This window comes from Zootoca vivipara, chromosome 8 (genome assembly GCF_963506605.1).
Source record: "Zootoca vivipara chromosome 8, rZooViv1.1, whole genome shotgun sequence".
Taxonomy (NCBI): domain Eukaryota; kingdom Metazoa; phylum Chordata; class Lepidosauria; order Squamata; family Lacertidae; genus Zootoca; species Zootoca vivipara.
Window position 1 is genome coordinate 12,290,119 of NC_083283.1, and position 15,545 is coordinate 12,305,663.

A 15,545-nucleotide genomic window follows, 5' to 3' on the forward strand; every position below is an offset into this window, starting at 1 on the left:
CATCCAACCCACACGAACGCATACAGAAAAACACAGTTATCTTCTCTGAGAATTAACTTCCAGAGACCCTGGGGAGAGAGCCGAGCTCCGAAGAATGACAACTCCAGCAATTAACAAAATATTGACGCAGCATCTCCAAAAGGCAGAAAATGGGGAAATGGTTTTCCAGGCGCACAGGCAAGGAAAGGGGGACTGCGCACTGGGAAAGAGGGATAGCGCATCTGCTTTCCCAAAATAATTAAGGCTGTGGGGTGGGCCTGCTTTTAAAAAGAGAATGAAAATGTAATTGCAAGGACATTTACTAAGATGAGTCTCCACAGATCCTGATATGAAACATTTGTGGTCAGCAGAGATTCCAGTTACATACCCTCCAACAGTCCTCAGATGAAAATAGGGACATTTCTCACTCTCCTCACAACTGACCCTCCTCAACCTCCTGTTTTTGTCCCCCTCCCCCAGCAGAGCATTTCTTAGCATAAGAATAGCAAGTGCCACCACCAACGTGACACAGCACACACAACCTCCACCGTTCTGGAAAAAAAACCCTTAATCCCAATTATATTTTATTTTACTCTGTGGACTAATCTACACTGGTCAGATATAACATTAAAATGTATTATAAAAATGTGACACCAGAGGGCGTTGTAGAGCAACTGCATTGAGAGCTATATTACTTTTTTTAAATAGTGTTTTTACAGATCAGTGTAGATCCAGCCTCTGGTGGATTTGCAAAAGAAAAAATACACACCAATAAATACATCTTAGAAAGGGGCAAGATTAGACATGGACGCACAAAACATAAAACAAAAATCAAGACTCCTTGTGCTCTGCTTCGCTTCCCTGTTTCTTCCCTGTTTCTTTGGAGGTCTTTAAGCAGAGGCTTGACAGGCATATGTCAAGAATGCTTTGATGGTGTTTCCTGCTTGGCAGGGGGTTGGACTGGATGGCCCTTGTGGTCTCTTCCAACTCTATGATTCTATGATTCCCACCCAGGGCAGCCCTGTCCGCTGACTGCCCCTCAGAGCTGATGAGGGGCAGTGGTGATGAGGGGGGGTGGTTAGGTCTCAGCGATGTCAGCCTCTCCTCCTCCTCGCCTGCTCTCCAGCAGCCACTATGAGCTGCCCAAGAGAGGCGGTCAGCAGCAGCAGCAGTCATGTAAAGGCCATTGAGAGGCAATGGGATGCTTTCTCGATGCTGTCAACACTTGGGACAAGCACTGGCTCCTCCTCGGTGACCTGGGGAGTGGCAGCACCAGCGGGGGAAACATTCCAGGATCAAATCAGAAGTCAGAATGGCTTTCGTAATTCTGGGACTACCCCTGGAAAATCAGGATAATTGGAGAGTATGCAGTTATACATGTGTATTGTATAAATCCCTGTCGTGCTCCAGTCCATGGGGTCACGAAGAGTCGGACACGACTAAACAACTAAACAACAACAACAAATTGTATAAATGGCTGCAATATACTCGGAGTCGAGAGTGTATTTCATGCTCTTTATTCGGCTTGTAGTAATAGAAAAAGAAGAGAAGAATGGCTTTTCCCCCAAAACGTCTGCTTATATACATTATTTACACAATGGGCCTTGCATGATTGGCTACTTCAGGGCTGCACCTGTGGGCCTATCAGGTTGCGGATTGACTTCTGCCAGCAGCCTGATTGGCTGCTCCTGCAGGCCAATCAGGTTGCTGATTCACTTCCACCTGGATTGGTGGATTGCGGACCAATCAGCAGTACATAACAATGGCACTTGCAGAATAATGGTTCCTAGTGGAACCACACCAGTGTCCAAGGCTAGGTTAGTGGAATGCATAAGAACATAAAAAGAGCCTGCTGGATCAGGCCAAGTGCCCATCTCATCCAGCATCCTGTTTTCACAGTGGCCTACTGCAAGCAAGGATGGAGACTTGCTCCCCACATTGAGGGGGTCCGGGGTCGTGTGACCCATGCCACTCCTGCTTGGCCCGCCAGCGCTCTCCCACTGGTAGCAGAGGATAGCGGCACCCTCAATGTTGGGGGGACTTGGCCCCCTGCCCAGAAATATTGAGGGGGCAGAAGGAGCTATAGTTGGCAACCCTGTCTGCAAGCAGGATCCACACACAGGAGCATTCTCCCCCTCCTGTGGTTTCCAGGAAGTGGGACTCAGAAGCTTTGCTGCTTCCAGCTGCAGAGGCAGAGTAGAGGAAGAGCAGCACAAACATGGTTGCTCCCAACCTAAGGCCAAATTAATCTCTTTGCACACCAGTAGCCCTTAGAGAATCATAGAATTATATACTTGGAAAGGACTCTAAGGGTCATCAAGTCTGAACCCCTGCAATGCAGGAATCTCAGCACACAGTTGTTGTTGTTTAGTTGTTTAGTCGTGTCCGACTCTTCGTGACCCCATGGACCATAGCAGGCCAGGCACTCCTGTCTTGCACTGCCCCCCGCAGCTTGGTCAAACTCATGTTCATAGCTTCAAGAACACTGTCCAACCATCTCATCCTCTGTCGTCCCCTTCTCCTTGTGCCCTCCATCTTTCCCAACATCAGGGTCTTTTCCAGGGAGTCTTCTCTTCTCATGAGGTGGCCAAAGTATTGGAGCCTCAGCAGCAGGATCTGTCCTTCCAATGAGCACTCAGGGCAGATTTCCTTCAGAATGGAAAGGTTTGATCTTCTTGCAGTCCATGGGACTCTCAAGAGTCTCCTCCAGCACCATAATTCAAAAGCATCAATTCTTTGGCAATCGGCCTTCTTTATGGTCCAGCTCTCACTTCCATACATCACTACTGGGAAAGCCATAGCTTTAACTATACGGACCTTTGTTGGCAAGGTGATGTCTCTGCTTTTTAAGGTGCTGTCTAGGTTTGTCATTGCTTTTCTCCCAAGAAGCAGGCGTCTTTTAATTTTGTGACTGCTGTCACCATCTGCAGTGATCATGGAGCCCAAGAAAGTAAAATCTCTCACTGTCTCCATTTCTTCCCCTTCTACTTGCCAGGAGGTGATGGGACCAGTGGCCATGATCTTGGTGGTGTTGTTTTTTATGTTGAGTTTCAGACCATATTTTGAGCTCTCCTCTTTCACCCCATCCAGTTTGAAACCATATCAGACCCTGCTTAGCTTTGCAAAGATGCTAGCAGTTTTACCGCTGTTCCACCACTCAATAATGGTGCCATCCGGAAGTTGTTGGACTACAACTCCCATCCGCAGAACAAGCACAGACAATGGTTTTGGATCGTGGCATTTGTAACCCAACCTTTGGAGAGGAGCACATTGGCTACTGTTATTAAGAGAATGGCTGAAGAGCTGGAGATTTGTATGTCCCTGGAACAAATTCCCAGCATAGCCTGTGTACATATAAATCACATTTTAAAAGACTTCCCCGCAAGGAATCCTGGGAACTATAGTTTGCTCCTCACGCTGCACTGTTAACAAACCACAGTCCCCAAAATTCTTCAGGGGGAGTTGTGCTTAAAATACATGGTGTGTATGCAGCCTTAGGCATTAACTCACTGCAATTTCAGGCTTGGCACCAACCACCCCATTTGACGATAATAACAAAATATTGGTCTATGTTGCAGAGATGATGCAAAGGTTATTGAGATAATGCATGTGAGCACTCTAGGGGGAAAGTGCTATATTAATAACAAGTTTCATCTTCATAGTTGTTGGTTATATTATGCTGTCAGTCGTTTACTTCTATGTCGCCTCTTGACACCACCATTTTTAAAACTCCTAATTCCACAAATGAAATCCAAGTGTCGCTGAAAGTAAATTGACAAGCAACTTTATGTTTCTGGGTTTAAAAAAAAAAACAACCAAATAAACAAACAAGGAATGCGGAGAAACATTCTTTACTTGCATGGATTTGTGTTTCCCTGGTGCAGAATTTAGAATAGAACTTGCAGATACTTTCATGTTCCTTCATCATTCATCCTGAAGGCAGGCAGGCAGATCAGGGCAAGAACCATTACATTTTCATCCCTGAAATGTGATGCTTCGAGAACAGCTGCCCCTGGATAACAAGTCAACATTGCTGTATTGACTAAGACATAGCTGCCAAGTTTTCCCTTTTCTCGCGAGGAAGCCTATTCAGCATAATGGAATTTCCCTTAAAAAAAAGGGGATAACTTGGCAGCTATGGACTAAGAACTGGCCAGTTGCTGGTTCATTGCCTGCACAACTGTGATGATGGTGTGGTGATGCATAATTTCTGAGCTGAGTAGCACAGGAAAATGTTTTCTGCTGACTGGGAGAGGGATCTGCTAGATAGCAAAAGAGACAGAAGATTAACCCTATTCAGATATCATTGCTCCTCTGTGGGAAGCAGGTTTCTAGCAACTGGTATCCAGGAGCATATTGCCTCCAACAGTGGAGGCAGAACAGAGCCACTCAATCTTGAAGTTCTTAATAGCTTTAGCTTCCTGAGGCAGTGAGTTCCACAGTTTAACTATGTGCTGTTTGAAGAAGTACTTTCTTTTATCAATCTGAATCTTTCAACACTTAGCTTCATTAGATGTCCATACTTTCTAGAGTTATGAGAGAGGTTTAAAGACTCTCTCAAGGCAAATCTATATAAAAAAATGTAGTATAAACACCGATAACTGGCAGCGCTCCAGTTGGAGAACAGCTTTTACCAAAGGTGCTATGGGCTTTGAAGATACTTGAACTCAGGACAAAAGGGAGAAATGCGCTAAGAGGAAGGCACGCTTGGCAAACCCTCACCATGATCAACTCCCGCCCAGAAACCTATGTCCCCACTGTGGAAGGACGTGTGGGTCCAGAAATGGCCTCCACAGCCACTTACGGACTCACCGTTAAAACCATGTTTATGGAAGACAATCTTACTCGGCTACGAGTGATCGCCAAATAAGAAGAAGAATGAGAGAGGGAGATAAAACTTCTCCTTGTCCATTTTCTCCACGCATGAATAATTCTATACACTTACCTTTTCTCTAAACTATAAAGCTGTAAACTAAAATGTTGTAACCTTTTCTCTTGGGGGAGTTCCTCATCCCCCTTGATCATTTCGGTTGCCCTTTCCTGAACCTTCTCCAATTCTACAATATCCTTCCACATAAGAACATAACAAAAGCTTGTTGGGTCAGCCAATGGACCATTTAATTCTGCGTCCTCTTCTCCCAGTGGCTAACCAGATGCCTGTGGGAAACCAGCAAGCAGGATCTGAGCACATTGTCCCTTGTTGGCTCGATAAGCAATGATATCTTGCAATTCCAGCCTTGGCATTCTCAGAACCTCAGGTGCAAGCTTTGTGGCATGTGCTATTGAAAAGTTTGGTGTTTCAAAGACCTCTGAAGGGCATCACTCAGGCGCCTTTTGAGGTTAAAGAAAATGATAGGCTAGAGAAGGAACGTGGGGGGTGAGAGGAGCTCTTCTAGCTATTTGAAGCAATTGCAAAAGTCCCCCCCCCAAAAAAAGGGTGACTGGTGCTTTTGTAGCTTTTCATCCACAGGCTGTAGTTGTTGTTGCTCTTGTTGTTGGAAATAGGCAGAGTTCACAGATTTTGAAACATCTCTCTTTTCCGCTTGATTTGATTCTAGTGTAAGATACATTTCAAGGGACAGACAGACAGACAGACAGACAGAGGACTCAACTATACAGCTGCAAATAAAACATTTTAAGTGTGTTGTAAAGTGCATTACACAAATGTGACACTAGATGGCGATGGTGCACTATGGCAAATTCAATATGGTTTTCAAAACTTTTTTAAAAGCATTTTCACAACATTTTTAATATGTGTCTAGATCCCACCAGAGAGAGAGAGGGAGAAGAGGGAGAAGAGGGAGAAGAGAGAGAGAGAGAGAGAGAGAGAGAGAGAGAGAGAGAGAGAGAGAGAGAGGACCAGTCCATTAAGGAAAACATCAAGGATGTCTTCTGTAGCACTGAATACCTGCTCTGCCCCACCAAATCATCAACAGTGGTTAAAGGTCCATACTCTCCAAGTGTCCTGGTTTTCCAAGGATAGTCCTGGATAGGCCCATTGTGTACCTGTGGTGCCTGCCCCCTTAAGAGCCATCCACTGGCAGTTGGAGCCGTTGGAACATAGAGGGGAGGCGACCATTATCATTCTTCCTTTGATTCCCCTGCTATGCAAGCCTAGGAAAAAAATTGAGGCCTTGTCTCTGCAACACAGGTTAGCAGTTATGGACACATGCACACACAGGCGCACTAAGGTCCAGCCCTACCATTGGGTAGAGTGCAGCAGCTGTCTGAGACTGGCATGAAGTTTTTCAGGATGCAGCTGTGAGGTGTTGGAGAACAGGCCTGTGTGTCCCACACGGACGGCCTGCTAACGTGACCCCAAAGCTAACCTCTGATACAGTGGGTGATGCTGTCTTGTCAGCAGTGTTGAAGAATGGGTCAACAGCCATTTTGGCCATCTTTTGTAGGTGGACTAGGAAGGGGGGCACCATTTTGTCCTTCACCAGAGGCAGCAAATTGTCTTTGGGTAACCTTGGGGGTCTCCATTCTTAGAGGCAGGAAACATGAAAGTTTACAGTATCAGGTGGTCACATGGCGGGAGACCTTTTTTTTTAATGAGAAAATGTATTGTGATATCATGTATCCCCTCTTTAGGAGATGCATGAGAACAAAATAACTTTGCAATGCTGCGGTCTGAAACGATTATGTTCATATCTGCAGGTACTAATGTTGTAAGCCAAAAAAGGCTTATCTTCTGAGTTAGGCCAATAAAACTCAGAGTCAAGAGGAGTTAGGAGTCCATTATGTTTATTGCAAAGCAATAAGGTTACAGTCGAATCTTTTCGCAAAACTGCAACCCCGCCCAAAGGTCGGGCAGGAATTTATAACATTTCAGACAAAGGATTTTGATTTAACCAATCACATAAAGCATTACATCATTTAATATTTAATATTCATCATTATCTCATTTCATATTTAATACGTATGTCATTACCTAATCTAATACGCATGCGCAATAAGCATTGCTAACTAGGCCTTTGATTCTCAATAATATGCTACATTGTGAGATAATATGCGTGTTGGGAACCTGTGTTACGTGTACCATGTAACAATTTGTGTTCTAGCTTATGAATTATATCTTTGTGATTTGCGTGTTGGCTGACCTTTTGTTCTAGTAAAAGAACGGCATCTTGCTAAATCATCAACAGGTTACCGTAACTTCTATTATAAGCATATTCCAGGATTTATAGGGGTCTACATTATCACCTTAACTGGGGCCCATTGGGCCCCTGCTACACTATGTTTGCATGTTAGCAATTAAATTAAAAAGTGTCCTTAAAAAAATCAAATGTCCCCCCCCAAAAAAAGTTAAAAGTAAACCAAACATCTGTGAGAAATTCCAGATCAGAAGCTCCTGGAAACTCTTGGAAAGGAACGGGAAGCTGAATCCTAGACGATCGCCATAATACTCCCTTTCCCTTTGGAAACAAATTCTATATTTTGTGGCAATATGATTTTGGGGCAGCCAAATTGGTTACCCCATTTGATGCATAAGTTGCAAAAAAATAATAATCCAAAAAACCTCTTACAAAAATTGCAGAGCTGGAAGGGACCCTCAAACCTGCAACCTTGGCATTATCAGCACCATGCTCTAAGAGGCAGGATGTGGTGGAACTGAGAAAGATTTCATAGCCTGGGTGTTATGTATTCTGAATCCTATTGTTCTAGGATTCAGCTCAGTACATAACACTGGGATTTCAAGAATTTGGATTCCCTAATCGGGTTCCCTCTAGATGTTTTGGACAACCCCATCGCCCCTGACCATTTGTCATGCTGGCCAATGCTAAAGCTAGATTGTAATCAGAAACATCTAGAGCAGGCATCCCCAAACTTCGGCCCTCCAGATTTTTGGACTACAATTCCCATCTCCCCCGACCACTGGTCCTGTTAGCTAGGGATCATGGGAGTTGTAGGCCAAAACATCTGGAGGGCTGCAGTTTGGGGATGCCTGATCCCAAGTTGGGGAAGTATTTTTTTTAAAATTGCATTTATATACCACCTTTACTCCAAGGAACTTAAGGTGGTGTACATGGTTCTGCCCCTTCTCACTGAATTCCCCACAACAACCCTGTGAGGTAGGTTAAGCTGAAAGGCAGTGACTGGCCCAAGGTCATCCAGTGAACTTCATGGCTGAGTGGGAATTTGAACCCTGGTCTCCCAGGTCTTAGTCTGACACTTTAAACACTACACCCCACAAGGCTGAGTTAGTGGGAAAGGCTGTTCGAGTTCTGTAGTCTAATTCTATTTCCAGATAGGTGAATGTGATGAAGCTGCCGAGTGATCCCTGAGCCTTTTTTTAGAGGCTGAGATAATGGATTCCCTGAGGGATAGCGACGAAGAGGATGGCATAGAAAAACCTCTTCCGTCTCATGAAGCCTATTTATGTCAGGGTAAGTCTCAAGTTCTCCTGAGCAGTGGGAAATGGGACGGACCGCTCTTGGGTGGTGGGAACCAAGTCCAGCAGGGAACAGTTGGAAGAGTTGGGGTGGAAAGAAGAGAGGAATGGCAAACCAAGCTGTTAGACTATGCCAAAATGGCAAAACTGGCCGGAAAGCTCTGAGACCCAGAAGACTAGAACTTCAAGAAAGAATCGGAAAAAAATATAATTTATTTAGGAGGCCACTGTAAGCAGATGAAAACATTAGCAGGATTTTAATCTCACTTGTAATGTAACAAATACTATGGGCCATGTGGGTAGATCTAAAATGTAGATTATGTAATAATATGCAGTTGAAAACGTTGACAATAGGACCCATGGATCAGATGGGGGGAAGTTTTGAGATCCCGAGAAATCTCTCTATATGGATATGTATTTGGTTTTGTTATAAATTTATATTCATAAAATCAAATAAAAACGATTTCACCCAAAAAGAAAAAAGGTAGAGTTGGGTGTGGTAAGCCACAAGAAGAGAAGGTTGGGAGGTGGACATGACAGTTGCCTTCAGATACAGTGGTACCTCTACTTACGAATTTAATGCGTTCTGAACTCACATTTGTAAGTCAAAAAAAATTGTAAGTCGAATCCCATAGGAATGCATTGGGAGAAAAAATTCGTAAGTTGAAAAAATCCTATCTAAACCACATCCAAGATGGCGGACGGAGCTCCGTTCGTAAGTAGAAACATTCGTAAGTAGAGTTATTCGTAAGTAGAGGTACCACTGTATCTGAAATACTGTCTTTGCAAACGTTGGAGCAGACTTATTCTCTGTTGCTCCAGAGAACTTAGAACCAATGGGTGGAAATTGCAGGGAGGCAAAGATTCCCAAACTACAGTTTATGAGAAACATCCTGATGCTCAGAAGTAAAACAGACTGTATAATGTGTATAACGTGGTATAATGTGACAATATTTGAAAATTATATAAATATGGTTAAATAATGCACGAGATAAACTTGAAACAAAAAGACAGCAAAGGAAGAATGGACGTCAACAAAAGGAATGATATTATAATACAAATGTTAAATCTGACTGATTGGAAAATGTAATTTATGAAATAAGATTTGTATTAATGAAGGAAAAAATATAAACTGTAAAATATGTTACCATGAAACTATGTAAAGGCTATGGGGGTGAATAGAAAATAGAATAAAAAAGATGATAATGATGATGATGATGATGATGATGATGATGATGATGATGTAAAACAGACTGCTTTGGGAGGTGGTGGGCTCTCCACAAATAGTATCTAAGCAGAGCTATATGGCTACTTGTCAGGGAAGCTGTTGCTACATTCTACATTACAGAGCCTGTGCTGAGCTTCAGGGTTAGACCAGATGAGCTTCAGGGCTCCTTCCGGTTCTATAATTCCATTTCCCCCAAACTCTCACTGTTGTGTGGAGAAAGAAAGAGTAGCAACAGCTTCGTTTCCTTTCTTCTTTTTAAGGCTTGAAACAGCTATACCAGACCCAGCAGCTATGCGATGTCACCTTGGGCGTGGAAGGAAAGAGCTTTCCTTGCCACAGGTGAGTCTATACCATTGCAGGCAGTGGTAACCCCTCGCAGACAAAACAAAACTTGTTTTGATCCTGGCCTATTTCCCACCACGACAGGGACAATGTTGTTTTATGTAGGGGGAACATTTCAGCAGGTTGGTCTAAATGGCTTTCAGGTCCCATGTGGTCCTGTGGAAGTTCTAGGACTTGAGCCATACTCAGTGCTTGTATCCAGAAATATAAATCCCCTATCTAACTCTTGCCCTTCTGGTGGCTTCCAGAATGGCCAATAGTCTGGGATGGTGGAAGTTGCTGTCCAAAACTTCTGGAGGGCAGCAGGCTGGAGGAAGCAGCCCAGCCCCAAGGCTTGCCAGTTATCATCACCTCTGTCACATCTGCCTTGAGTTTTAACCTATTAGGTCTCACTCTGTCCAGAATAGCATCTAGGCAATCCAGGAAGACACAAGGACAGCTGAATTGGATGGAAAAGAGAGAAACAGAGTCTTGCCACCACCGTTCAAATCAAGGGACTCCTTGCATCTGAATGCAGATTTTTCTCCAGTGCTAGGAACCTTGTGATATCCCACAGGAGAATAGTCGCTAGTTAGAGCAGCGATGACTCCACATTACCTTCCGAAAGCACCCAGAGGGGTAGGGGTGGCACCCCACAATATAGTGCCACTCTGTCCTAAACCTGAGAAAGGTCCAGGAAGACTGGATGGTCAGTCAAATGAAAAAGCACTGAGAGGTCTTAAAGAATCCAAACAACTCCCCCTTTTCAATGGCCAAAAAGGAAAAAGAACATTAGTCAGAGAATCTTCTTGTTCCCTTTCATGATTCATGGCCTCCTCATTAGTGGCTCCACATATATAGAATGCTCTCCCCTGATAGACCCACCTGGAAACTCATTCCATGTATTTTTGGTGCCAGACCAAAACAAAAACAAAAACCTTTTTCATTCTCCCAGACTTTCCCAGTGCTGCTATTAAATTCTAAATTCTCTACTTCTGCTGTTTGTAACACACCTTACCCTCTGGTGTTTTAAAACTGCATTTTGAAGCTTCTTCTAGTTTTTTTGTGATTTTACCTGGCTTTACTCTTTCCCTGCACAATGCCGAGACGGCAATAATACCGGGGGGGGGGGAGGGTTCCCTGTCTAGTAAATATAGTTAATAAAGAGCATGCACGTTTCTTCTTTCCAAATGCAGGATGCTGTTGGCGTCAGTCAGTCCTTATTTCAGAGATATGTTCCTCCATTCTGAGTCACACAACGGGGAGATCCAGCTTGAGGACATCACTGCTTCCACACTCCATTGCCTCCTGGACTATCTCTACACAGAAGAGGTGACTCTCACTGCAGATACTGCCCAGGACCTCTTTACTGCAGCTAGCAAGCTCCAGATCCTTCCACTGAAAGAAACAGCTGGAAGGTTAGCCCCGCTAACATCATAAAACTAAGACACTATACAAAGAAGTACAGGAGTTCCTCTCTCCCGTCTCACTGATAAGAACTAAAAAGTCCTTCTATTAGAGCATTATGTTGCAAGCACAAACAGGCAACCCTCCGTAAGGATATCAATTGCCTACTCTGACTTCTCCCCCTGACTTCCTCAGCAAGAAGCGTGCCAGCGGGAAGTCCCCCCCCCGTGTCTCCTTTGTTCTCTGACACGCTCAGACCTCTGAGTTTAGGGGGAGGGAGGGGGTTCCCCCTACTCCCTATTGATGTATTGCCCAGCTGCTCCCTCCCTTCTGGTTGCTTAGCTACTATCTCATAGCTGGGTAGCTCCTCTCTCAACTGTACAGCTTCTGTGTCTGCCTGTCTCTCTGCTTCTGGAAATGCTGGAAGCAGGAGGTGGGGACATTCCCCCTCCTCTTCTATTAGGAGCTGATCTCCCTGTGATTGCATTTCCCAATCTTCTGCTCCAGACCAGCCCCTGACAGCAAGGAAGTCGCCCCATTCCGTTTTAAAACTTTTGCGCACATTGCAAGACTGTCACATTCCCAAGGATAGCAAACTGAACACCTAAGAACATATGGGTGTAAGAGGACACCTGATGGATAAGGCCAAAGGCCCATCTAGTTCAGCATCCTGTTTGCACACTGGCCAACCAGGTGCCTGTGGGACAGAGCGCAACTTTGCACTCTGAACACCTGCCGCAGCATTGCGCACTAACTGCAGCTTCTGCATCAAGTGCAAGAGAAGCTCTTCACTGAGTGGATGGTTTAGTCATATGAAAAACCACTGGGAAGTCTTGGAGAATCCAAACAACCCAAACATTAGTCAGAGGATATTCTTATCATTCCCTTTAAAATCCTATACATAAATATTGAATAGATCAGGGGTTCCCCAACTGTGGTCCACAGATGACCCACTGTAAAAATACAGTTAAAAACCGCACAGTGTCTAGCACATTCCATTACAATTGCTACAACAACCAGAGGAAAAAATATTAAGTGGCCTGCCAAGACAAGTGGTCCATGAGAAAACAAGTTTGGGAACCACCAATATAGATGGCAGGGCCTTTTTGGTGGCAGCACCCCACAGTTAAGGAACTCTTTCCCAAATGGCTTTCGCCTGCCTCCTTTATTGGCCTCATTTAGGCATGAGGGTTCTTTGGAATGTAATCAACCTTCTTGCTGACACTGTTACTCTGTGCATATCATTATGATGTTGATAGAATTATTTTTTATTGATATTGGTAGCCCGAGGGTAGCCAACATGGTCTGTCCAGATGTTTTAGACTACGGTTTCCAGCAGCCCCAGCCAAGATAGGAAGGGATAATGGAAACTGTAGTCTACAGCATCAGGGAGGGGAGGCACTATGTTGGCTCTACCCCTCTGTTAACTGCTCAATGTTTCTGTTGAGAGAATGGGGGGGAATCAACATGGGGAGATGCGTAATTCCCAGAGCAATATTTCATCCAAACATTTCTCTCTTTTAAAAAAAAAGAGAGAGAGAGAGACATTTTATTAAATTTTCCAATTAAACACATTTAAACAATAACAAAACAAACAACAACAAACACAACATAAACATAATAAACACAAAATTTTTCTTCTAAACATCTTATCAATTATTACAGTTTTCTTTGCTCTGCCGAGCTTTGACTTCCTTCCCTCCCTCCCCCCAATCGGTTTTCCCCCCCTGTCCATTCCTGTCTTGCAGTTTCTTTATTCCTTCTATATAAAATCAGTTCGTAGGATTTATTTCAGTCCTGCAAGTGTCTTTAAACTTCTACAGTTCTTCTCCATATAATCCACAAATTTACTCCAGTCCTTTTGGCACTTTGACTCTCCCTGGTTTCGGATCCTGCTAGTCAGTCTTGCTAATTCCGCATAATCCATCATTTTTGTCTGCCACTCTTCAATCGTCGGTAACTCCTGAGTTTCCCATTTTTGGGCTAGCCACGGTTGTCGCATACTTAAATAATACTTGATCCTCTTTCACAATCTCCTGTCCTATAAGTCCTAATAGAAAAGCTTCAAGTTTTTTGGGAAAGGTATATTTAAAAATCTTTTTCAATTCATTGTATATCATTTCCCAAAATCTTTTAACTTTTTCGCATGTCCACCATTTCATTCAAACATTTCAATGGGAGAAGGCAATGGTCTCTCAAACTGATGGCATCTCTTTTGTTTCCCTGCCAGGTTTCTTGAGATGAACATCTCCATGAACAACTGCCTCAGCCTTTACAGCCTGGCTCATCAGCACAACCACCAACCTTTGCTCGACGCAGCCTCGTGCTACATCAAGGAACACTTTGTGCCCCTCGCTAAGCAGGAAGCCTTCCTGAACCTGGAACCCAAAGCTTTAATCAGCCTCATCTCCTCAGACAACCTGGAAGTACCCTCTGAGCTGATCGTCTACCAGGCTGTGCGCAACTGGGTGGAGTCTGCGGCCTCCCTGCGCCTCCCGCTGTACAAGGAGCTCCTTGGACATGTCCGCTTTTCACTCCTCACCCACGAAGAGCTCGTCGACGTCCAGGCGGACACCGCAGAGTACTACAAGCACGTGCGTCTGAAGTGGAAGGAGCTGGATGGGGCAGGGAGGCTCCAAGCGAGTGGCGGGCTCAGGAAGGGCATGTACAACGACTGCCTTGCTTGCCTGAAGGTCGACGAGAGCAGGACCCAGGATGGAGATGACCCAGAATCTTACCTGTACTGTTTCGACCCCAACGCAGAGAAGTGGGAGACATTGCCACCGCTGAAGTACCTGAGCTACTCTGGATGCGCCTCCACAGGCTGCAAGCTTTACTTGTCCGGAGGTCAGAAGGCCGATGGCTCTTTTGTTGACACTCTGCATCAATACGATTCCTTGACCAGCCAATGGACACAACTCCCATCCATGTTCACAGCCCGGGCCGTCCACCCCTTTCTGGCCTGTGACAAAAAGCTCTACGCTGTCGGAGGCTGCAACGATACCGGCCCTCTCTCTTCTGCAGAGGCCTTCAGTGTCGAGCAGAATGCCTGGGCCCCTATCTCTAGCCTGCCCCTTGCCGTGATGTACCCAGCTTCAACTGTGCTCAGGAATAAGCTTTACCTTGTAGGGGGAAAAGCCTCCAGGAGCTACAAGGGGCTTCTGATCTATGACACAAATGCTGACTGGTGGAATGAGGTGCCCATGGACTTTGCCTGCTACGGTGCAGCGGCTGTCTCGGTCAGTAACGGGATATATGTTTTTGGTGGGTACACTGAGGAAAGGGGCAATTTCCTGGTCCAGAGCGCCATGGCCACTGAGGAGCTCCCCAACTGCACCAAAGGGAGCTTCTACCTCCTTGAGAATGGCAGGGTGAGCTGGGAAGTCACTGTCCCAGAGCTACCGGTAGCCTTGGCTTTTTCTTGCGCAGTGGAATGGCAAGGTAAGATCTACCTGTTGGCGGGCAAGGACGAAAATCGCTCCTATAATACAATTTACAGCTGGGTTCCAGAGGACACAAGCTGGACCCGATGCCCTGAGGAAATCCCCACGACGGCTTCCCAGGTGAGAATCTCCAGCATCGCACCCCTGAAGATGCCCAAAAAACCAATCCAGCTCCTTCTGTTTGGCGCCGCACTGAGCCCAGCGGTGTCCGGGGTGGATGATGTCAAGAAGCAGCTGAGCTCCTCTTCCTCTCGAGAGGGCTGCAGCCTTAACTGCTGTTGGGGTGGAAGATGATCCCCCAAACGCTTCCAAGGCTCCATATGCTTCCCTGTGTTTTTAGGAATGGACTCCCATAATAAAGGTCTGTCTCTCATCTAAAAGTAGGACTTTGCTTTGCCTCCAGCTCCCATTTATTTCATTGGTGCTGCCCTCAGAATGATGGGGTTGAGGGCAACAGAAACAGAAAAGCTTACACCTGTCCTGGAAGCTTAATAAAAATCCCCACATTCTCCTTGAATTTTGTATTCTGGTATTCTCCAAGTCAGGGATGTAGAATCTGTGGCTCTCCAGACATTGTTGGACTCCAGATCCTATGAGGCCCAGCAAACATGGCCGATGATCAGGGTTTTAATCCAGCAAAATCTAGAGGTTCATGGACTACTTGTTTCTGTTCTAAATAGGGATGGCTCAATCTGTCAATTTCACTTGCTCATTTTCCCAGTCCTAAATTCAGTTCTCCACATTTCCGCATCAGCTTTTGAACTCCTCGAGA

The 15,545-nt window shown here is 45.1% G+C and overlaps 1 protein-coding gene across 1 annotated transcript; it reads left to right on the forward strand.

The window, feature by feature from the left end:
* Positions 1–8,290: 8,290 nt before the first annotated feature.
* Positions 8,291–15,067, forward strand: LOC118089894 (kelch-like protein 12). The gene is made up of 4 exons (XM_035125014.2): positions 8,291–8,369; positions 9,863–9,941; positions 11,120–11,341; positions 13,561–15,067. Exons 1-4 carry the CDS (start codon positions 8,291–8,293, stop codon positions 15,065–15,067), a joined length of 1,887 nt encoding a protein of 628 aa, XP_034980905.1.
* The last annotated feature ends 478 nt before the right edge of the window (positions 15,068–15,545 follow it).

What these genes read in the sequence shown, in the direction of transcription:
- LOC118089894 (XM_035125014.2), top strand. Translation starts at nt 8,291, where the DNA reads ATGGATTCCCTGAGGGATAGCGACGAAGAGGATGGCATAGAAAAACCT. An exon ending in TGAAGCCTATTTATGTCAGG is followed by an intron (nt 8,370 to 9,862) that starts GTAAGTCTCAAG and finishes CTTCTTTTTAAG; the next exon opens with GCTTGAAACAGCTATACCAG. An exon ending in CTGAAAGAAACAGCTGGAAG is followed by an intron (nt 11,342 to 13,560) that starts GTTAGCCCCGCT and finishes TTTCCCTGCCAG; the next exon opens with GTTTCTTGAGATGAACATCT.